This window comes from Tamandua tetradactyla, chromosome X (assembly GCF_023851605.1).
Source record: "Tamandua tetradactyla isolate mTamTet1 chromosome X, mTamTet1.pri, whole genome shotgun sequence".
In the NCBI taxonomy this organism is placed as follows: domain Eukaryota; kingdom Metazoa; phylum Chordata; class Mammalia; order Pilosa; family Myrmecophagidae; genus Tamandua; species Tamandua tetradactyla.
Window position 1 is genome coordinate 25,598,767 of NC_135353.1, and position 23,634 is coordinate 25,622,400.

Below are 23,634 nucleotides of genomic sequence, written 5' to 3' on the forward strand. Positions count from 1 at the left end.
AGACCAGCCCCCAGCCTTAGCCCGCCCTTCTAAGTGAAACCAAAAATCCATTCTTGCAGCTTTGAGACAGGGTGGGAAAGCCAAAAGCAAATAAAGAGATTGGGACACGATTGTTTCAGTCTGCACGAGGGGCCCCCACAGACGCAGGTGGGGCACACAGGCTGTCCTCTGAAGAAGGCATCGTGTGAGGATGTTTCCTATTGAACACAACTTCACGGAAGCTGGGGGCTTCAAGGGAGCATTCAGAAGCCCGCATACACTCATACACACACACACTCACGCATTCACACACTCACTCATTCACATACGAACTCGCATACTCACACAATCTCATGTTCCCACAGAATGCATGGTTAGGATCTGCTAGCAGGAACCCCATTGCCAGCTCAAATGCAGAGAGCCTAAAGAACATAGTTCCCCTGATGCAAACTCAACACTTAAACTTGGAGACCCTCTACTACATTCTTCTGGACCCAGAGAAATGTGCACCGAATGGGAGAAGAAATTTGGACTTGACCCCAAATGGTTTAACTCTGCAGCATGCCTTTGGACTGCGGGTGAGAAAAGAAAAAGGGAAGGGGAGAGAAAAGTGGTGAGGGGACTGCCACCAGGGCTAATAATCCCAGCAAGGTCCTTCCCTGAGCCAGGTGCCTCCGAACCACTGGGTAGCTCTAGGACCTTACCACATACCCGGATGCACAGACATATCCCTATGCCCTCCTGTTAGCCTCATGTTCTCAGCCCTGGATCCTGGGAAGAGGATTTCTGAGCAGAGATGGAATCCTAAGAACATCCCTTTAGTTACCTGCACATGCACACAATCCCACAGTTCATGGAAGGAAACACCCTAGAACTCACTGCTGCTGCCCAGATGCACAAACCACACTACAGCTCCTCACTCCTGAGTTTGTTAGTTTGTCTGTCCAAGAATGAGCATCTGGGAGGCTGGGACTACAAAAATGCAAGGTTAGGTGAGACTACCTGGAGAGACAGCTTCTGTTCAATCTCTAATAAAAAATAAAATGCAGCAGGGGATGCAAGGGTATTCAGAGGTAGAATTTTCACCTGCCATGTGGGAGATCTGGGTTCGATTCCCAGTCCATGCACTTCCCAAAACAAAAAACAAACAAGCAAACAAACAAATTCAAAACCAGCCAAACACGGGCAAGCCACGGTGGCTCAGCAGGCAAGAACGCTTGCTTGGCGTGCCTGAGGACCCAGGTTCGATTCCCGGTGCCTGCCCATGTAAAAAACCAGCCAAACACAAATTCAACAAATGGTGCTGCAATAAGGGAATACCCACATGGAAAAAGAATGCAGTGTGACCCCCCCGCCTCCATACAGCATACAAAATAAAATAAAATGCAACCTCTATTCTCAAGGGGCTCAGTAAACACCAACACTCACTGTAAGAGAGGTACGTTTAAGGAGCTGTGGGAATAAAGAAAGAAAAGCTTAACTCCACTTAGGCTAGAAGAGGGTGGGAACACTCATCAGGGAAGACTTCAACTACTGTCCTGTCCCAATCTTGGAAGAGAGACTATGTATTCCAAGCAGAAGGAAAAGCATGTGCAAAAACACCTGCCAGAGAGACCACTGTACTGGAAGTAATTAGGTTAATGAATTAAAGGGATATCTCTGGCTAGGTCAGAGGACTAGGCTGTAAGAGTGACAGCGTAAAAAAGACTTCCAAGGGTATCATAGGTGTTGCCTGCTGGCATTGAAGGGCCAATGATGGGGTTTACACAGAAGGTAACATTTTGGATCACTTACAAGAAAGATGGCTCTGGATGCAGTGGATGGACTATGGAGATGTTGCACTTCAGACAGAGGTAAGTTAGGAGGTAACTGCCTCATCTGTGCAAACTGTGATGAGGCAGTGGCAGAGGGGTTGGAAAGGAAAGAACTGGAAAAAAATTTTATAAGGTATGCATGACAGGATTTGGTGGCTGAGTCAATCTGGAGGATGAGAAAATGAGACAATGTAAGATGACTCTCAAACTCCACACTTAGATGATTGGTGGATGATGTTCAATAAAACAAAAGGTAAAACAGGCTTGGGGAAAAATTATTTCAGATGCAAGCAAGTTGTGTTTGCAATGTCTTTGGGACCTCCAGGTGCCTCTGTGCCACCAACCAAAGGATATATTGGCACATAGGAGACTTGAACTGGACAGATGGATTTAAGATTTTCAGTCCCCGAAGGTGGTAGCTGAAACCATGGAAATAGATGAGATGAATAAAGAAGAGCATGCGAACTAGGAAAGCAGTAGGCCAAGGAAAGGACCCTGAGAAGCAAGGTTTAACAGAGGCAGAGAGAAAGAAACTAAGGATAGAAACTAAAAGCAAAAGCAGCCACAGATGCATGGGAAGAATACTCAGAGTATTGATTTCTTAAAGCTGCCAGAAATGCAATAAATCAGAAACGAAATGGCTTTTATAGACGGAATTCATTGAATTGCAAGTTTCCATTTCTAGCGCAGTAAAAACGTCCAAACTAAAGCATCCAGAGAAACATAACTTGACTCAAGAAAGGTCGATGGGTCCAGAATACCTCTGTCATCTGGAAAGGCAGGTGGCTGGCATCTCTTGGGGTCTTTGGCTTCTGGTTTCAAATAGCTTCCTGGGAGATGTTTTCTTTCTGCATCTCCAACCATCTGGGTCTTGTGTTGGCTCTGAAGCTTTTTCCAAAGTGGTTCCCTGTTAAAGGACTCCAGTAAGTAATCTCATCTTGAATGAGGAGAGACACATCTCCATGGAAACCACCGAATCAAAAGATCCCACCCACAATTGGGTTGGTCTCATCTCTATGGAAGCAAGTTAATCAAAAGATCCCACCTACAATATTGAATCAGGATTAAATAACATGGCTTTTCTGGGGTACACAACAGTTTCAAATGCGCACACTCAGAGATTGGGTGTCACAGAGGCCAAGAGAGGGAACAAAAAGCTCCAGGAAATGAATGGTCATTTCCACTGAATGCTGCAGAGAAGCAAGTGAGATGATGTCTGAAAAAAACTCCACTGGATTTGTCAAGTAACAAGTCATTGCTGACTTTTGATAAAGCAGGGAAGGAGAACTGATTAAAGCAAGTCAGTTGCTCTAAGTTCCAGTGTTGACTGGACATTACTGCCAAGGCTCCTTCTCAATTTCTAGCCTTACCCAATGTGAGCACAAGCCATGTTCCACACACAATCCTATAGTTATCTAAATGGAGACAGAAAAGGCATATGTCTTAGTTTCCTAGGGCTGCTGTACCAAAGTACCACAAACTGGGTGGCACAAAATAACGGGAATTTATTGTCTCACAGTTCTGGAGGCTGGAAGAACAAAATTGAGTTGTCAGCAGGAACATGCTTCCCCTGACATCTCTAGGTAAGAATCTGTTCCATGCCTCTCTCCTGGCTTCCAGTGGTGGCTTGCCAGCAATCCATGGTACTCTCTGTCCTAGTTGTCACATGGCATTCTCCCTTTTATCTCTCTAACTTTGTCTTTCATGACCTTGAGCCTTTTGAAGGCTATCTGCCAGTTATTTCATAGAATATCCTTCAATTAGGTTTTGTAATTGTTCCTCCTGCTTAAATTCTAAGAAGTTTTAGCAAGTGTTAAAGTTTCCTAGGCTGTTCCAGAAAATACTATGAAATGGGTTATCTTTTTTTCCCTTCATTTTCAATAGGAGGGCATTGCATCAAATGATAGTTAATGTTACTACTAATTTGAAAATGCCATACATTAAACTTGCTGTCCTTCCCAGGGTTTTTCATGGCACACAGAAAATTAAATATTTGTACAGCACACCAGAGTAAAGTGTTAAGTTGTTCACTACTGAGGCAGTTAATTTAGCCACCCTTGGCCCTGAAGTGCTAAGGTGATTAGTATACACAGCACTCTTATAACGATAATAACATGTTACAGAAAGTAAGGGCAGTAGGATTTCAGAGAAAAGAGAACTAAGTATTGGTTAGAGTTATTGACAAGGGCTTAATAGGGAACATGCTCCCTGGAGAACATCCTAGCAATAAGAAGCCCAGTCAGTATAGATCTTCTACATTGTCATGCTGCACTATATATATATACACCTCATTTTCTTTATCCATTCATCTGATAATGGACATGGATTGTTTCCACCTTTCAGAAATTGTGAATGATGCCGCTCTGACATTGGTTTACAAGTATCTGTTCATGTCTCTTCTTTCAATTCTTTTGAGAATATGCCTAGAAGTGGGATTGCTGCGTGATATGATATTTCAATGTTTAACTTTTTGATGAACTGCCAAACTGTATTTCATAGTGCCTGTATCATTTTACATGCCCACCAACAATGTTGAACGGTTTCTATTTCTCTGCATTCTCCCTGGCACTTGTTATTTTTTCATTTTAAAAATAGTAGGCATTTTAGCATTTATGAGGTGGCATCTCATTGTGGCATTGATTTGCATTTCCCTAATGGCTAGTCATGTTCGGTAACTTTTCATGAGTTTTTTGTTCATTTGTATTTCTTCTGCGGAGAAATGTCTATTCAAATATTTTGCCCATCTTTTATTTGGGTTGTTTGTTTTTTGTTGTTGCTGGAGTGTAGCAGTTCTTTATATTTTCTGGATATTAAACATTACCAGGTTTTCAAATATTTCTCCCACTCTGCTGCTTGTCTTTTCTCCCACTGTATTGCTTGTTATTTCTTAATAATGTCCTTTGATGTGCAAAACTTTTTATTTTTGATGAAATCCAATGTATCTTTTTTTATTGTACTAACTTATATACAACTCAAAATTTCCCATATTAACCACTTTCAAGCATACAATCCAGTAGTAATAATTCCATTCATAATATTGTGCTACCATCACCAATATCCACTTCCCCAATTTTCTCATCACCTCAACCAGAAACATGTACCCATTAAACAGTAACTACCTCTTCATCACCCCCCTGGCCCCTGGTAACATATTTGCCCCTGTGATATTTGTTTCTTCCAAATATTTTATATGAAAGATCATATATGATTTGTCTTTTCGTGTCTGGCTTATTTTGCACAACATGGTGTTCCGCAAGGGTCATTCATGTTGTAGCCTGCATCAGAACTTTATGCCTTTTTTACAACTAAATAATATTCCACCGAGTGTATGCCTCAGCATTTTGCTTATCCATTCATCTGTTGATGGATACCTTGAATGGGTGGGGACACATCTCCATAGAAGCCACATAAGCAAAAGTGACCACCCAGCAATATTGAATGAAGATTAAGGAACATGGCTTTAATAGGGTACACAATAGCTTCAAACCGGGACACGGCCCCCTGCCCCTCCATGTGAATTTGATGGTTAACTTTCCCATTCTGCAAAGAAGGTGTTGGAATTTTTATTGAGACTGTTCTATATCTTCAAATCACTTTGGGTGTTATTAACAGCATAGCGATATTAAGTCTCTCAATCCATGACCATGGAATATCTTTTCATTTATCTAGTTCTTCCTTAACTTCATCCAGTAATGATTCCTAGTTTTCCATGCACAAGTCTTTAAATCCGTGGTTACATTTATTCCTAGATATTTTATTATTTTAGTTGCTATTGTAAATGGAATTGCTTCCTTGATTTCCTTCCGGAGTATTCATTGCTTGTGTTTAGAAATGCCACTGATTTTTTCATATTAATTTTGAATCCCACCACTTTGCTGAATTCATTTGTTAGCTCTAGTAGCTTTCTTGTAGATTCATCAGGATTTTTTATATATAGGATCATGTCATTTGCAAAGAAGGATAGTTTTATTTCTTCCTTTACAATTTGGGTGCCTTTTATTTCTTTTTCTTGCCGAATTGCTCTGGCTAGAACTTCCAGTACAATGTTAAATAGCAGTGGTGAAAGTGGGCATCCTTGTCTTGTATCTGATCTTAGAGAGAAAGCTTTCAATATTTCACTACTGAGTATTGTTTTAGTTTGCTAAAGCTGACAAAATGCAATATATCAGAAATAGGTTGCTTTTACAATGGAATTTATTAACTTACAAGTTTACTGTTCTGCGGCCATGAAAAATTTCCAAATTAAGGCATCAACAGGATGATATCTTCAACTTGAAGACCAGCTACCAGCAGTTATCAACTTCTCTGTCACTTGGTCAGGAACATGGTGACATCTGCTGGTCTCTGCCTTCTCTCCAGGATTTCATTGCTTCCAGCTTCTGTCTTCAGTGGCTCCCTCCCTCAGTTTCTTTGGGGCTTTTTTCTGTGTCTTCTCTCTGTCTTATATCCTCTTAAGAAGGACTCCAGTAAGAGAATAAAAATGCATCCTGAAAGAGCTGGGTCACATCTCAATTTAAGATCCTACTCAACAAAAGATCCTATATATAAAGGTCCACACCCACAAGAATGGGTTAATTTAAGAATATGAAAAAATAAAAAAGTATATGTTTTTTTCTGCAGCACATATGGCCTCAAACTATCACAAATATGATGTTAGCTGTGGGCTTTTCATATTTACTCTTTATCATGCTGAGGAACTTCCTTTCTATTTCTTGTTTTCTGAGTGTTTTTTTTTTTTTTTTTTTTTTTTTTTTTTTTTTTTCTCACTAAACCAAGAGATAATCATATATTTTCAAAGGGAAATGGACATATAATGGTAAGCTACAAATGCAAAGTTTCCCATGTGTATGACATAGCCAGTGAGGGAAAATCATAGTCCAAAAGATGAAATGAAGAAAATCTTGTTTTCTGATGCTTGTCCAGTATGCAGGACAGCAAAATAAGTTTCTTGAATATGTCAAAAATATATTTTTCACCACAAAATTCTCTATATTTTACATTTTCTGAAGTGACTCTAATAATGGGCTTCTCAATCTGTTTTTACAAGATACACTATGAAACACTAAGAATAGCAGCATATAATATCCCATATTTCATCATAGTAAATTAAAATACATATTTTACTTGGGTGACATAGCAGTTAAGATACACACATTGATCATATGGAGGAATCTCACCAACAGAAAAAGATGTTGCACAGTAGCAATTCCTGTCATTCAGTGTTAGTGCTGAGTAATACAGTTCACATACCTCCTTTCTTTTGCTCATTCAGTATAACATTACTATTCTATGGTTTCTCCTTTGCATACTTATTAAAGGTTTTACATTATGTCTCAGACTCTGCGGATGCAGAAGACCTTATATAACTTGGCTTCTACTACTGAATAGAAAGGTCAGTAACAATAGACCCATTATACTTGCCAATTAGAAAAAAAGAGATGTGGTATTACAACTTGGGCTACCTATTTAGTAATAAGCTATGTTATCAGTTACCATTTTTATAACATTGTTGAAATACAAAAATCAGTGGTATATAATGTGTCTTGGCACCAGAGGCACTCTAAGGCATATGTATCCCATCCTCACAATTATAATAAACTACTAAATGTAATTTCAAAATTTGAAACATGTGGTACAGGAAAATAAACCTTAAATACCTCTAAAAAATTTCTTATTCAGATGTTTGTGCCAATGATTCCACATTTTAAAAACTTTATATTTCAGAGTGAAAATTTATCACCCATTTAGAATTGGTTCATTTTTTAGTACCTTTGGTACCCATGTTTATAAAGAGTGTATGGCTTCCCTCATAGCATTATACCTAAGGGATCATGTTTCCAATGTCTTTAAATTAAGTTTCTCTACAATATGAGTTCCTCAATAGAAAACATAATTGGATTGCTTGCTGAAGAATGTCCTTTAATATTTTCATAGAATGTCATTGCTGTGGACATGTTCTTAAATACAATAAGCTTTCATGTCTTGATGAAAACCATGCCTCAATTGCTTCATTCATGACGTTTTCCCTCATTCACAGCACTGTGGTTTCATCCCCCAAAGGGAAATTTTATAATAGCTAATGAGATTTGTCCTCTGGATGGCTTAAAGATATTCACAGAATTCATAGGATTTCTCTTTGCTGTGAATTTTGTACTGTGTAAGGTTTGCTTATGGTTTAAAAGATTTTTGAAATACACTGAAACCATTGGTTCATTCCACTCCATGAGTTCTAATATTTATGTAGGTTTACCTGCTGAAAGTTTGGCCCACATAACTTCTTTTATACTTTCTATACTAAAAGAGTTCTCTTATATATAAGCTCAAGTAACTACTATCTGAAAAATTTACCATAACGGCATTTTCTGAAGTACAATGAGGTATGACCTCTGTCAAGCATCCACATTACTTGCATTTCTAGGACTTCATTACTGTATGAGTTCTATGATGATTAATGAGCTGTGACTTTTGGGAGAAGGCTTTCCCACACTGACTACACTGAAAAGGTTTCTCTCCTGTATGAATTCTCTGATGATTAACAAGCTGTGATTTCTGAGAAAAGGCCTTCTTACATTCACTGCATCCATAAGGCTTCTCACCTGTATGTGTCCTCTGATGTGGTATGAGATGTGATTTCCGAGAGAAGGCTTTGCCACATTCATTGCACTCAAAGGGCTTTTCTCCTGTATGTATTCTGTGATGATTAATGAGACTTGATTTCTCCCTGAAGGCTTTACTACACTCATTGCATTCATATGGTTTTTCTCCTGTATGGGTTCTCTGATGCCGAATTAGCTCTGATTTCTCAAAGAAAGCTTTCCTACAAAGACTACAAACAAAGGGTTTCTCTCCTGTGTGAATTCTCTGGTGGGTATTCAGTTGAGACTTCTGAGAGAAGGCTTTTTCACAGTCCCTGCATTCATAGGGTTTTTCTCCGGTGTGAGTTCTTTGATGAGTGGCAAGACTTGACTTCTCCCCAAAGGCTTTTCCACAGTCACTGCATTCATAGGGTTTCTCTCCTGTATGAGTCCTCTGATGTGATATGAGATGCGATTTCTGACAAAAGGCTTTCCCACATTCAGTGCATACATAAGGTTTTTCTCCTGTATGAATTCTCTGATGATTAGTTAGGCTTAATTTTTCACTGAAAGCCTTACCACATTCGCTGCATTCATAGGGTTTTTCTCCAGTGTGAGTTCTCTGATGCCTAACAAGCTGGGATTTCCTGCTGAAGGCTTTCCCACATTTACCACATACAAAAGGTTTCTCTCCTGTGTGTGTCATATAATGTGATATAAGATGTGACTTCTGCGAAAAGGCTTTCCCACATTGAATGCATCCATGTGGCTTCTCCCCTGTATGGGTTCTTTGATGATTAATGAGACTTGATCTCTCTCTAAATGCTTTCCCACATTCACTGCATTCATAGGGCTTCTCTCCAGTATGAATTGTTTGATGTCTACTGAGCTCTGACTTCTCAAAGAAGGCTTTTCTACAATCACTACATCCGTAAGGTTTTGTTCCTGTGTGCGTCCTATGATGTGTAATGAGTTGTGACTTCCGGCTGAAAGCTTTTCCACATTCCCTACATTCAAAAGGTTTCTCCCCCGTATGAATTCTCTGATGATTAATAAGATTTGACTTCTCACTGAAGGCTCTCCCACAGTCATTGCATTCGAAAGGTTTTTCCCCTGTGTGTGTCCTCCAATGTGATATCAGATGTGATTTCCGGGAAAAGGCTTTCCCACATTCGCCACATTCATAGGGTTTCTCTCCTGTATGTGTTCTCTTATGGGATGTGAGCTGTGACTTTTGGGAGAAGGCTTTCCCACATTGGCTACAGTCATAGGGTTTCTCTCCTGTATGAGTTCTGTGATGTGTAATAAACTGTGACTTCTGGGGAAATGTCTTGCCACATTTACCACACCCAAAGGCTATTTCTCTTATATGTCTACTCTGATGTTTCATGAGACTTGATTTCTTGCTGAAGCGCTTCCTACATTCACTGCATTCATAGAGTTTCTCCCCTAAGTGGGTTCTGTGATATATAACAATTTGTGACTTCTTGTAGATAGCTTTATCATATTTATCACATTCATAGTATCTTAACCAAGTATCAGTTTCCTCAGGCTTGGTATGCAGAAATAATTTATCAAATACATTAAAGTCACCTGGTTTTGGTTTTCCATAATCTGCTTTTGGAATAACAAAATCTAAATGATGTTTTAAAATTATTCCATCTAAGCCACCTTCCTTGCTTGATTTCCTCAAAGGAACAAAGTTCATACTCAGATTGAATTTTTTCCCAACTGCATCACATTCATCACTTCTTTTCATATTTTTAAGCATGCCTTGATTATCCTTGTGCCACAACATGTGAGCATCTACTTGCCAGATTTTTTCTGAAATGTCTGAACTTGCAATTTCTCCATCACCTATCCATGGCTCTTCTCCATGCTCCAACTTGAAGATCACATCTGGTTTCATAACTTCAAACCCCAGTGATACTAAGCTGCTATAGTTCTCCAACATGACATCCTTGTATAAGTCTTTCTGATAGGGGTCCAATAGCTGCCATTCCTTCTGGGTGAAGTCCACAGACAAATCTCCAAATGATAATGACTCCTGTAACATGTTCATTTTGCTTTTCCTGGGAGATGGTTAGCAAATCTGAAATCTGTTCAACTCTGTCTCCTCACTTGGCCTCAAAGTGCTGGAATAAGGTCCTGATCAGGTCTTCTATACTGATATAAATTCCCAGTTCCAGGACCTTCTTTCTTGTATCACATGAGCACGGTTATTTCTAGTGAACCTGGACCTTGGCAACTCTTGCATAAAGATGCTGTTCTCCCCTTATTAGCTCTTACATTTTTCTTCAGAAGGAAGGGGCAATCTTCATTGCTATCTTGGAGTTTCACTCTTCATCAAATTCTGGCACACTTGGACTCAGCCAAGGGTATCCATGCCCGGCTGGACCCTCAGCGGGGCGCCGCCGTCTCAACCTGGACTCTCGGTGCCGAGCAGCCCAGGGTGAGGTCTTCAGTGGCTCCCTCCCTCAGTTTCTTTGGGGCTTTTTTCTGTGTCTCCTCTCTGTCTTATATCCTCTTAAGAAGGACTCCAGTAAGAGAATAAAAATGCATCCTGAAAGAGCTGGGTCACATCTCAATTTAAGATCCTACTCAACAAAAGATCCTATATATAAAGGTCCACACCCACAAGAATGGGTTAATTTAAGAATATGAAAACATAAAAAAGTATATGTTTTTTTCTGCAGCACGTATGGCCTCAAACTATCACAAATATGATGTTAGCTGTGGGCTTTTCATATTTACTCTTTATCATGCTGAGGAACTTCCTTTCTATTTCTTGTTTTCTGAGTGTTTTTATCAAGAAACGCTGCTGGAATTCATTAAATGCCCTTTCTGCATCATTGAAATGATCATGTGTTTTTTTGTTCTTTCACTCATTTAAATTACATTTAAAATCGTATCTTCAGTGAATAAAGAACTCGTAAAATAGATTAGGAAAAGTCTTAGGTGGCCAGAGAAAGTGAAAAAACAATGAAGACCTCTAAGTAGCAATAACCTGTAATACACTGATTATTGCTACTTAACGTGATTGATTTTCATGTTGGCCTACTATTTCAGTTTGCTGAATTTGCTGAAATACAATATATCAGAAATGGGTTGGCTTTTAACAATAGTATTTTATTAGCTTACAATTTACAGTTCGTAGACTGTGAAAATGTCCAACTCAAGGCATAAATAGGATGATGCCATCTCTGAACAAAGGTTGCTGGCATCTGGGACACCTCTGTCACATAGGAAGGCACATGGCTGGCGTCTGCCAGTCTTTCACTCCCCGGTTTCATTACTTTCAAATTCTGGCTGCAGTAGCTGCCTCTCTGACTTCCCATGAGTCCTCTTTTCACTTCTCTAAGACTTTTCTTTATGAGTTTCTTTTAATTTCATCTCTTAGATTCGCTGGGGCTTCTCTGAGCCATCTGAGGTTTTCTGTCTTTCATCCTCTCATAGAAGACTCCAGTAAGAGGATTAAGACACAACGTGAATGGGGTGGGTCACATCTCAATTGAAATAACCTAACCAAAGTGTCCCACCTACAAAAGGTCTGCACCCAGAAGGATGGATTAAAAGAACATGGCCTTTTCTGGGGTGCATAGTAGCTTCAAACCACCACATCCACTCTTGCACTCCTGGGACAAATTCCATTTAGTCATGATGTATAATCCTTTCAATGTGTTGAGTTCAATTTCTTAGCATTTGTTGAGGGCTTTTGCATGTATAGTCACAAGGGACATTAGACTATAACTTACCTTTCTTATGAAATCTTTATCTGGTTTGTATTGCCTGGTAGAATGAGTTAGGAACTGTTGCCACCTCTTCATATTTGGAAGAGTTTAAAAAGGATTGGCATTCCTCTTTGAATGTTTAGTAAAATTCACCAGTGAAACCATGTGTCCTGAGCTTTTCTTTGTTGGCTGTTTTTTTATTCTGATACAATCTCTTTACTGTGTGATTGGTGTGTTGAGATCTTTCTTTTTTCTTGAATTAGTTTAGGTAATTTCTAAGAAGTTGCCCACATCATCTAGGTTACGCAGTTTGGTAGCATATAACTGTTCATAGTAACCTCTTATAACGCTTTTTATTTCTGCAGGGCTGGTAATTATGTCTCCTCTTTCTGATTTTTGTTGTTTGTGTTCTCTTTCTCTTTTCCTTTGTCCGTAGAGGGAAAGGCTTGTCAATTTTATTGATCTTTTCAAAAAACCAACTTTTGGTTTCATGTACCCACTAAGTTCAGCACCTATTATTTATTCTTACCTACAACGATTATTACTGTGGTATTTGCCAGTTGGTGATTTCCTATTACCACCCTTTCCTATACTTTTATTAATTGGAATTCTGCTGTAGGAAAGAACCGTACCTTCTTTAACTTCATTTATATATTTATTCACTTATTTATTTATATCAGTATGAACTTGTGAAAATTTATTTTATTTTATGGATATGAACAATTTTTAAGACTTTTGTTAAACTTGGGCAAATTGCTTTCCAGAAAAACACTGTACAGATTTACAGTCCGTCAGGTAGTACATGAGTGTGCCCTTCTCTGTGTACACCACAGGCAATGATTATTTATAAAAAATCTTTGTATTTGGTGGGGAAAATAATATCTAATAACTGCTTTTATTTGCATTTTTCTTGCTACTTAAATGTCTTCATTGTTTTTTCATTTTCTCTCATTGTTTTCTTGCCATCTAAGACTTTTCCTGATCTATGTTGTGATTTCTTTATTCACTGAGGTTATAATTTTAAATATAATAATTTGCAATGTATTTTCTCAGTTTCTTTTCATTTTCATTTTCTCTTAGTATGAATGAATTTTGCAAGTGAATGTATCATGTCTGGATTCATCATTAAAGATGAAATCCTTCAGATTCTTTTGGCTTATAAAAATAGCAGTAACAATTGGGGAATATGAGTATAACAATAACAATTTGGGCATTATACCATTAATGAATAAAGAATCATGACAGTAATGAATAAATCATAACAATAAAAATTGGGGCATCACCCCGATTAATGCCAGAGGGATTTGGACAGTGAATAAAAAAGTATTTGCAAAGTCCCCTTCAAGGAATGGTGAGAAAGGAGGAAAATTCAACTTCCCCAAGTGGAGAATTCTTTATATTCTCACAAGCAGTGGGGAAAACCAAAGCAAAAGGCTGAGCCCCCAATCTTGGGGTTTGTTCATATGAAACTTAACCCTGCAAAGGATAGGCTAAGTCTACTTAAAATTAGTCCTAAAAGTCACCCCCGCAGAGAACCTCTTTTGTTGCTCAGATGTGGCCTCTCTCTCTCAGCCAACACAACAAGCAAACTCACTGCCCTCCCTCTCTCTACGTGGGACATGACTCCCAGGGGTGTGGACCTTCTGGCAATGTGGGACAGAAACCTAGAATGAGCTGGGCCTCAGCACCAAGGGATTGAGGAAACCTTCTCGACCAAATGGGGAAAGAAAGAAATGAGACAAAATAAAGTGTCAATGGCTGAGGGATTCCAAACAGAGTGGAGAGGTTGTCCTGGAGCTTATTCTTATGCATTAAATAGATATCACCTTGTTAGTCAAGATGTAATGTAGGGGCTGGAGGGAACTGCCTGAAAATGTAGACCTGTGTTCCAGTAGCCATGTTTCTTGAAGATGATTGCATAACGATATAGCTTTTGCAATGTGACTGTGTGAGTGTGAAAACCTTGTGTCTGATGTTTCTTTTATCTAGCTTTTCGACAGATAGTAAACATATAGATTAAAAATGAATAAATAATAGGGGAAACAAATGTTAAAATAAATTTGGTAGATTGAAATGCTAGTGATCAATGAATGGGAGGGGTAAGGGGTATGGCATGTGCGAATTTTTTTCTGCTTTCTTTTTATTTCTTTTTCTGAATTGATGCAAATGTTCTAAGAAATGATCGTGATGGTGAATATACAACTATCTGATGATATTGTGAATTATTGATCATATATGTAGAATGGAATGATCATATGGTAAGAATGTTTGTGTTTATATGTTGGTGCATTTAATAAGTAAAATACATTTTTAAAATATTGGGGCATCATAAATATTTTCAAATGAAGATTATTAAAGTAAGGTAGTTGTATTGTAGAAGGAAATTATATTTTGCTGTATTTACTTGTGGTTTCTTTACCCATTCTTTAATAAATAAACTGGGAAGTTCCTAACTATTTAAAATGCAAATTCTTGGCATCCCCCAAAAGTTCTTTTCTTATGTTCTAAGGAACTGTAGGTTAACAGTTTTGTGAAGTATGGAAGGCAAAAGGCAAAAAAGAATCAAAATGTTAGAACCTGGACAAGAGATTCTTTTGAAATTTTATTGAGTCAATGGAGAAATTAACCCTCATTTTTTTCCCTTTATACTAAGATTGAAAACCTTTGAAGTTAATTGGAAGTCTAGGATCTGACATTTGCTCCATTGCTGCCAGCACGAATGATGCCACTTCAGAATGTCTCCTCCTTACACTTGCTCCCTTGGCAGGAGTATCTCCCCTCCGACCCTGGTTCTAAGATGACAGCCAGTTGCTTGGCATATTTATTTTAGGCCATATCATGACCCTGGTGTATCTTCTGAGATGAGGGTGAAGAATTCATGTTCAAATGGATATCCTATTAAAGTGGCAATTTTGTTTCCCCACCATACTGCTCTATTGCTGTATCATAAATCAAATAGCCCTATGTGTGTGAGTCTGTTCCTGGACGCTATTCTGCTTATTGCAGCATACCAATTTAGATATCATTTTTACAAATACTCTATTTCCCTGTTAAAGTTATTGAATAATCTCTTATTGTCCTGTTGATTAGTGGTGTTGGAGCTCTCAAATTTATCTTTTTTTTTCTGTTGCAAAAACTTAATTGTTTGCACTTGTTTTACTGCTCAAATCTGTCTTTTTTTCTTTAAATTAGGGTTTGCTTTGGATTTGGCCAGACTGTTGTACCACAACCAAGGAGTGGCACCAAAAGATGAACTGAAGATGACAATTGTGCCCTTTACACCTCCATGACAACTTGAACCTACTCTTTCTGTCCTAGAAACTGAGCCCTGTTACAGAAAGTTTGATTATCAGAGGGAACGTTTCCCGAGAGTGCAGGGAACTTTATCATAGTTGGAGTATCTGTTATCCTAAAATGCAGGGAAGCAGATCACAACAAGTGGACAGGCTGAGAAGGAATGAATAACCCTTCAGGGGTCAGGGTAGGATACATCCCAGCAGTGATCCCTGCTGCGGGGCAGTGAACAGGTCATATCCACCAGAGAATTAGCCTTTCAAACTTAAAGTTTAATCTCAAGAACCTTAAGGTCAATCTTTTCTAGAGCCGCTATAGAGAGCAGAACCTATTCCTGAACAGTGTGTGCTTAATAAAAGCTGATCCAACCCCACACACTCCTTGACTATGACCTGATTGGTATATCATCGCTCTTTCCCTTGCTCCTTCCCTTAAGCTCTTTTCTTGATGGTGACCAGCTCCTGATCTCTAGACTTAGTCTCAGGCTCTTGACCTCTAACTTATTCTTATTCCCAGAGTTGGCTTCCTGATTTGCAACTGGGATCTATCTCTTCTGTGAACAAAATGTGGTTATTTCCTGTTAATGGGCCCATGCCATTTTAGCTACTCTATGCAAATACTTAACCAATCCAGCCCCAACCAATTTACTCAACCGTCTTCCCAGAGAGGTTCTTTGTATGATCACGAGAGGGGCTCAAGATGGGGGGGTGTAGATCCAAGGGAGGTATGATGGACACTGCCCAAAAGGGGGGATTACTAACTCAGTGGAGTGGGGTCAAGTTCAAGGTTATGACATTGGCCAAAATGATAGATGTGAATGGAATTATAGGTATTAAGAATATGAAAGATTTAATGCTATAAGTCTGTGAGTCAAAGTCTGAGAAAAACCTACTCCAAATTGTTGCCTTTAAGTAAGGCCTATCCCAGATTCAGTTATTATCCAAACCTGAAGGAAGTTACTTCTGTGTCCAGCACAATATACACATATCAGTTGCCTGGCGTTTATTCCTGGTTAGAGTGAGGCATTAAACATCCAGGATGATGACATAAGTGGAATGTTTCTGAAAAACTGAACAGAGAGTAATATTGAGGGGCCTATATAAGAGTTAAAACTCTGAGCTCTCTGCCTCTACCTAAGCAAAGGCACGATAGACAGAGAAAAACAAAAGTCAAGCTGAAGTTGTAATCTATCAGTGAGAGAAGAATTAGAGACAAGGAAAGTTATTTCACACAAAAAAGGTGGCATATAATAATGTAAACAATCAGGATTATTTCTAGACAAAATAACTTTAAAAATATATAATATTGATCAAATAATTCCATTTCTAGGAATTTATCCTGTGGAAATATATATAATATATATATTATAGCATTATTTGTAAGAGTAAAAAATTGACAAACCAAGTGAATAAGAGAAGCCTCATTAAGTAAATAAATTATGGAATAGCTATACAATATAATGCTATGGAGTTATTAATAAGAATGAGGCAACTCTTCAAGTGTTAATTTGAAGTGATTTGCAAGATCTATGACTAAGTGAATAAAAGACAATATCAAGAAAGCTATTATTTATAAATACTCTCAGGCACACATCTCACAGGCATGTATCTGTAGACATATAGAATATAACTTAAGGGGACACATGGACAAAAACCTACTAACAGTATTTGCTTGAGGACAGTCAAGCAACTTCAGGAAAGCTCTGAAAATGAGAGATTTTGAACCTGGACTTCCAAGCCATTGCAAAATAGTCATCAATGGCACAGGCAGATTAAGGATATTTTCAGAGATGCACTATATCAAGGAGTTCACATACCAAGGAGTCATTTGGGGAAACTATTTAAAGATGGGTTAATGCCCAAAAGAGGACTAAACCAATCTTGAAGGGGCAGGAGGGTGAAAAGGAGTGTGGAGAAGTTGGAGGATGATGACTTACAGTTAGTCTAGATAGCAACAGGACTGCTTGGAGTGGGAGAGTGAAGGGCTCCAGATGGAAGTCTCCACTTTAAAAAGGGAGAGTAGGGATTGATAGAATAAACAGTCTGTCTGGAAGTCTGCATGCTAAGAGCTTAGTCTGACGGCAGTACATAGTGCTGAGCACACAATCTGTTAACCTAGTACCACCCTTTAAGAGAATTGTGTGAATTTACAGCAGAGATAAAAATGAAAATATTTATGAAACACAGTATTCTTTACTTTTTCAAAGGGATTTCCCACAGAAATCTTATGAATGGATTCTTGACTAGTGTGATTTCCACATCAACAGCATTTATTATAAACATTGTTTTTACATTTTTTTATTAGAGAAGTTGTGGGCTTACAAAACAATCATGCATAAAATGCAGGATTCCCACATAGCACCCCAACACCAGCACTTGCGTTAGTCTAGAAACTTTGTTACAATTGATGATAACACTTTTTTTGTAATTCTATTTTTTTCATCATCGTTACACTTGTTACAATTGATGAAATATCATTAAAGTAGTACTATAACTATTACCTATAGTTTATGAAGGGGTATTTTTCCGCATATACCCAACTGTGTTAGTCAGGGCTCTCTAGAGAAACAGAATCAACAGGAGAGATCTGTAAATATGAAATTCATAAGATGTCTCACACAATGATGGGAATGAAAGAGTCCAAAATCCACAAGCTGTGAAGCTGGCAGCTCTGATGAAGGGTCTGGATGAACTCCACAGAGAGGCCTGCAGGCTGAAGAAGCAGTGAATGTCTCTCTTTTTTCCATAAAACCTTCGACTAATTGGATTATCTCAATGAGGGAGACATGTTCTCTTTGTTGGCACTCCAAGCATCTCCAAGCATCCCTGTCTCTGTCAGCTCTGAAGAAACTGTTCATCAAGCATCTGCTTCTGAGGTTTCTCCAAAATCTTTCCCGTTTTAAAGGACTCTAGTAAACTAATCAAGACCAGCCTCGAGTGGGTGGAGTCACATCACATCTCCATCCAATCAAAAGACCACACCCACAATTTCGTGTGTCACATCTCCATGGAAGTAATCTAACCAAAAGGTCACAGCTACAACTGAATGTCACATCTCCATGGAAACTATGCAATCAAGGTTTCCCACCCTAAACAATAGGGTCTGGCCCCAGAAGATTGGATCAGGACTAAAATATGATTTTTCTGGGGTACTTAATAGTTTCAAACTGGCACACATAGTCACATGATAAAAGCTAAAAATTTATACAGTCATTATCAAAGATTAAGGCTACCAGATTACATTTCAACTATTTCAAGTATTTCCTTCTAGCTGCCTTAATACACTGGAGACTGAAAAGAAATATCTGTATAAGTGATTCAGTAGCATAATCGTTTGTTAAATCCTAACTTCTCGGTTACAACTCAGTTACAGAAAATTTAAATTTTGGACAAAATAAACATCTCTTCTTTTGGTCTCACATAGAAGTTAGTGTTTAAAAATACAGACATATCATCCTTTACCCTGTATTCTGATTTACGTTAGTCCTAACCAGATTCTTGCCATTCATATCTCTGATTGAAGTCTGATCTTCTTTTCAGCTTCCTTAATCTTTGCCATACGGAGTAATGTTGACTTTCAGAGCTGCAGAACGGTAACTCTGCATCTCAAGTGTTATACAGGTACTTAAAGTTCCAGGGAACTACCAGGTTATACCCAAAGAGAACAGCATCTCAGAAGTTAGAAATAACAGTTAAAACTCTGGAATAAATGTGATTGCTGAAGAGTTTACAATCTAGGAACCATGATAATGGGCCTCATTGAACATTCTGTACTCCTTAATCATCGATTGCCTAGTATCTGCCTTTCAGAGTTTGCTCATTATAGGTAGTTCATATTAGTGAAACCATACAGCACTTGCCCTTTTCTTTCTGGCTTATTTCACTCAACATAATGTCCTCAAATTTCATCCATGCTGTTCCATGCTTGGTGACTTGACGCCCTCTTAAAGATACACAACATTCCATTGTATGCATACACCACAGTTTGTGTTTCCACTCATTGCTGTTAATGTTGGGATGTTTCCATCTGTTGGCCATCATGAATAATGCCACTGTAATCATCGGTGTGCAAATGTCTGTTCGTGGCCCTGCTTTCAGTTCTTCCAAGTATATACCTAGTAATAGGATTGCTGGATCATATGTGAATTCTATACTTAACTTCCTGAGGAACCACCAAACTGCCTTCCAGAGCAGCTACACCATTCTACATTTCTACCAACAGTAAGTAAGTGTATCTATTTCCCCGTATTCGCTCCCACACGTGTAGCTTTCCGTTTATTTTCATAATGGCCATTGTAGTAGGTATGGGGTGAGATCATTGTGGTTTTGATCTGCATTTCCTGAATAGCTAGTGAAGTTGAGCATCTTTTCATGTGCTTTTGAGCCACTTGTATTTCCTCTTTAGAAAAGTGTTTATCCATGTCTTTTGCCCATTTTTCAATTGGGTTGTTTGTGCCTATATTGTTGAGTTATACGATCTGTTTATATATTCTGGATATTAAACCCTTATCTGATATGTGGTTTCCAAGTATTGTCTCATATTGTGTCAGCTGCCTTTTTACTTTCCTGGCAAAGTCCTTTGACACACAAAAGTATTCAATTTTTAAGAGATCCCATTTATCTATTTCTTCTTTCATTGTTGGCACATTAGGAATAAGGTCTAAGAAATCACCACCTAACACAAGATCTTAAAGATATTTCCTTACGTTTTATTCTAAAGGTTTTATGGTCTGAGCTCTAATGCTTAGATCTTTGAGCCATTTTGAGTTAATTTTTGTATAAAGTGTGAGATAGGGGTCCTATTTCTTTCTTTTGGTTATGGATATCCAGTTCTCCAAGCACCACTTGGTGAAGAGGCTTCTCTATCCCAGTTGAGTGGACTTAGCTGCCTTACCAAAAAAAAATTGTTCATGGAAGAGAGGGTTTATTTTTGAACACTCAATTCCATTCCATTGTTCAGTATATCTATCTTTATGCCAGTACCATGCTATTTTGACCACTGTAGTTTTGTAATATGCTTTAAAGACAGGTAGTGTGAGACCAGCCAATTCATTTTTCTTTCTCAAGATATGTTTTGCTATTTGGGGCACCGTGCTGTTACAATAAATTTGATGATTGGTTTTTCTATTTTTGCAAAGTAGGCTGTTGGGATTTTATTTGGTATTGCATAGAATCTATAAATCAATTTGGGTAGTATTGACATCTTTACTATTCAGTCTTCCAATCCATTAACACAGTTTGTCCTTCCATTTATTTAGGTCTTCCTTCATTCCTTTTAAGCAATGTCTTGTAGTTTTCAGTGTTTAGGTATCATGTCCTTGGTTAAATTTATTCCTGAATATTTGATACTTTTGCTTGCCATTGTAAACGGACTGTTTTCTTGATTTTCTCATCAGCTTGCTTATTACTAGTGTATAGAATCACTCCTGATTTTTGCATGTTGATCTTGTATCCTACCACTTTGCTGTACTCATTTATTTGCTCTTGTATCTTTGCTATAGATTTGGGGGATTTTCTACATATCCGATCATGTCATCTGCAAAGAATGAAAATTCTTCACAAGTTCTTTTCCAATTCGGATGCCTTTTATTTTTTTTATTTTTTATTTTTTCCTTTTCAGATATTCTTTTTTTTTTTTAATTTTTTTTTTATTAATTAAAAAAAGAATTAACAAAACAATTAGAAATCATTCCAATGTACATGTAGAATCAGTAATTCTTAATAACATCACATAGTTGCATATTCATCATTTCTTAGTACATTTGCATCGATTTAGAAAAAGAAATAAAAAGACAACAGAATAAGAATTAAAACAATAATAGAAAGAAAAAAAAACAAAAAAAACAAAAACAAAAAACCTATACCTCACATGCAGCTTCATTCAGTGTTTTAACATAATTGCATTACAATTGGGTAGTATTGTGCTGTCCATTTCTGAGTTTTTATATCCAGTCCCGTTGTACAGTCTGTATCCCTTCATCTCCAATTATCCCTTCTCTTTTTTTTTTTTTTTAATTAACGGAAAAAAAGAAATTAACCCAACATTTAGAGATCATACCATTCTACACATGCAATCATTAATTCTTAACATCATCACATAGATGCATGATCATCATTTCTTAGTACATTTGCATTGGTTTAGAAGAACTAGCAACATAACCGAAAAAGATATAGAATGTTAATATAGAGAAAAAAATAAAAGTAATAATAGTAAAATCAAAACAAAACAAAACAAAACAAGACAAAAACCTATAGCTCAGATGCAGCTTCATTCAGTGTTTTAACATGATTACTTTACAATTAGGTATTATTGTGCTGTCCGTTTTTGAGTTTTTGTATCTAGTCCTGTTGCACAGTCTGTATCCCTTCAGCTTCAATTACCCATTGTCTTACCCTGTTTCTAACTCCTGCTGAACTCTGTTACCAATGACATATTTCAAGTTTATTCTCGAATGTCCGTTCACATCAGTGGGACCATACAGTATTTGTCCTTTAGTTTTTGGCTGGATTCACTCAGCATAATATTCTCTAGGTCCATCCATGTTATTACATGGTTCATAAGTTTATCTTGTCTTAAAGCTGCATAATATTCCATCGTATGTATATACCACAGTTTGTTTAGCCACTCTTCTGTTGATGGAGATTTTGGCTGTTTCCATCTCTTTGCAATTGTAAATAATGCTGCTATAAACATTGGTGTGCAAATGTTCGTTTGTGTCTTTGCCCTTAAGTCCTTTGAGTAGATACCTAGCAATGGTATTGCTGGGTCGTATGGCAGTTCTATATTCAGCTTTTTGAGGAACCGCCAAACTGCCTTCCACAGTGGTTGCACCCTTTGACATTCCCACCAACAGTGGATAAGTGTGCCTCTTTCTCCGCATCCTCTCCAGCACTTGTCATTTTCTGTTTTGTTGATAATGGCCATTCTGGTGGGTGTGAGATGATATCTCATTGTGGTTTTGATTTGCATTTCTCTAATGGCCAGGGACATTGAGCATCTCTTCATGTGCCTCTTGGCCATCCGTATTTCCTCTTCTGAGAGGTGTCTGTTCAAGTCTTTTTCCCATTTTGTAATTGGGTTGGCTGTCTTTTTGTTGTTGAGATGAACAATCTCTTTATAAATTCTGGATACTAGACCTTTATCTGATATATCATTTCCAAATATTGTCTCCCATTGTGAAGGCTGTCTTTCTACTTTCTTGATGAAGTTCTTTGATGTACAAAAGTGTTTAATTTTGAGGAGTTCCCATTTATTTATTTCCTTCTTCAGTGCTCCTGCTTTAGGTTTAAGGTCCATAAAACCGCCTCCAGTTGTAAGATCCATAAGATATCTCCCAACATTTTCCTCTAACTGTTTTATGGTCTTAGACCTAATGTTTAGATCTTTGATCCATTTTGAGTTAACTTTTGTATAGGGTGTGAGAGATGGGTCTTCTTTCATTCTTTTGCATATGGATATCCAGTTCTCTAGGCACCATTTATTGAAGAGACTGTTCTGTCCCAGGTGAGTTGGCTTGACTGCCTTATCAAAGATCAAATGTCCATAGATGAGAGGGTCTATATCTGAGCACTCTATTCGATTCCATTGGTCGATATATCTATCTTTATGCCAATACCATGCTGTTTTGACCACTGTGGCTTCATAATATGCCTTAAAGTCAGGCAGCGCGAGACCTCCAGCTTCGTTTTTTTTCCTCAAGATGTTTTTAGCAATTCGGGGCACCCTGCCCTTCCAGATAAATTTGCTTATTGGTTTTTCTATTTCTGAAAAATAAGTTGTTGGGATTTTGATTGGTATTGCATTGAATCTGTAAATCAATTTAGGTAGGATTGACATCTTAACTATATTTAGTCTTCCAATCCATGAACACGGTATGCCCTTCCATCTATTTAGGTCTTCTGTGATTTCTTTTAGCAGTTTTTTGTAGTTTTCTTTATATAGGTTTTTTGACTCTTTAGTTAAATTTATTCCTAGGTATTTTATTCTTTTAGTTGCAATTGTAAATGGGATTCGTTTCTTGATTTCCCCCTCCGCTTGTTCATTGCTAGTGTAGAGAAATGCTACAGATTTTTGAATGTTGATCTTGTAACCTGCTACTTTGCTGTACTCATTTATTAGCTCTAGTAGTTTTGTTGTGGATTTTTCTGGGTTTTCGACGTATAGTATCATATCGTCTGCAAACAGTGATAGTTTTACTTCTTCCTTTCCAATTTTGATGCCTTGTATTTCTTTTTCTTGTCT

General features: G+C 37.9%; 1 protein-coding gene and 1 long non-coding RNA gene across 2 annotated transcripts in view; both read right to left on the minus strand.

Moving 5' to 3' along the window:
* Nucleotides 1-23,634, minus strand: part of LOC143671616 (uncharacterized) — a 70,994-nt gene that overhangs the window by 11,424 nt on the left and 35,936 nt on the right. The window lies entirely within an intron of this gene.
* Nucleotides 6,561-10,808, minus strand: LOC143671612 (uncharacterized). The gene has a single exon (XM_077146857.1). The coding sequence runs from the start codon at nt 10,428-10,430 to the stop codon at nt 8,208-8,210; it is 2,223 nt and encodes a 740-aa protein (XP_077002972.1). The 5' UTR covers nt 10,431-10,808; the 3' UTR covers nt 6,561-8,207.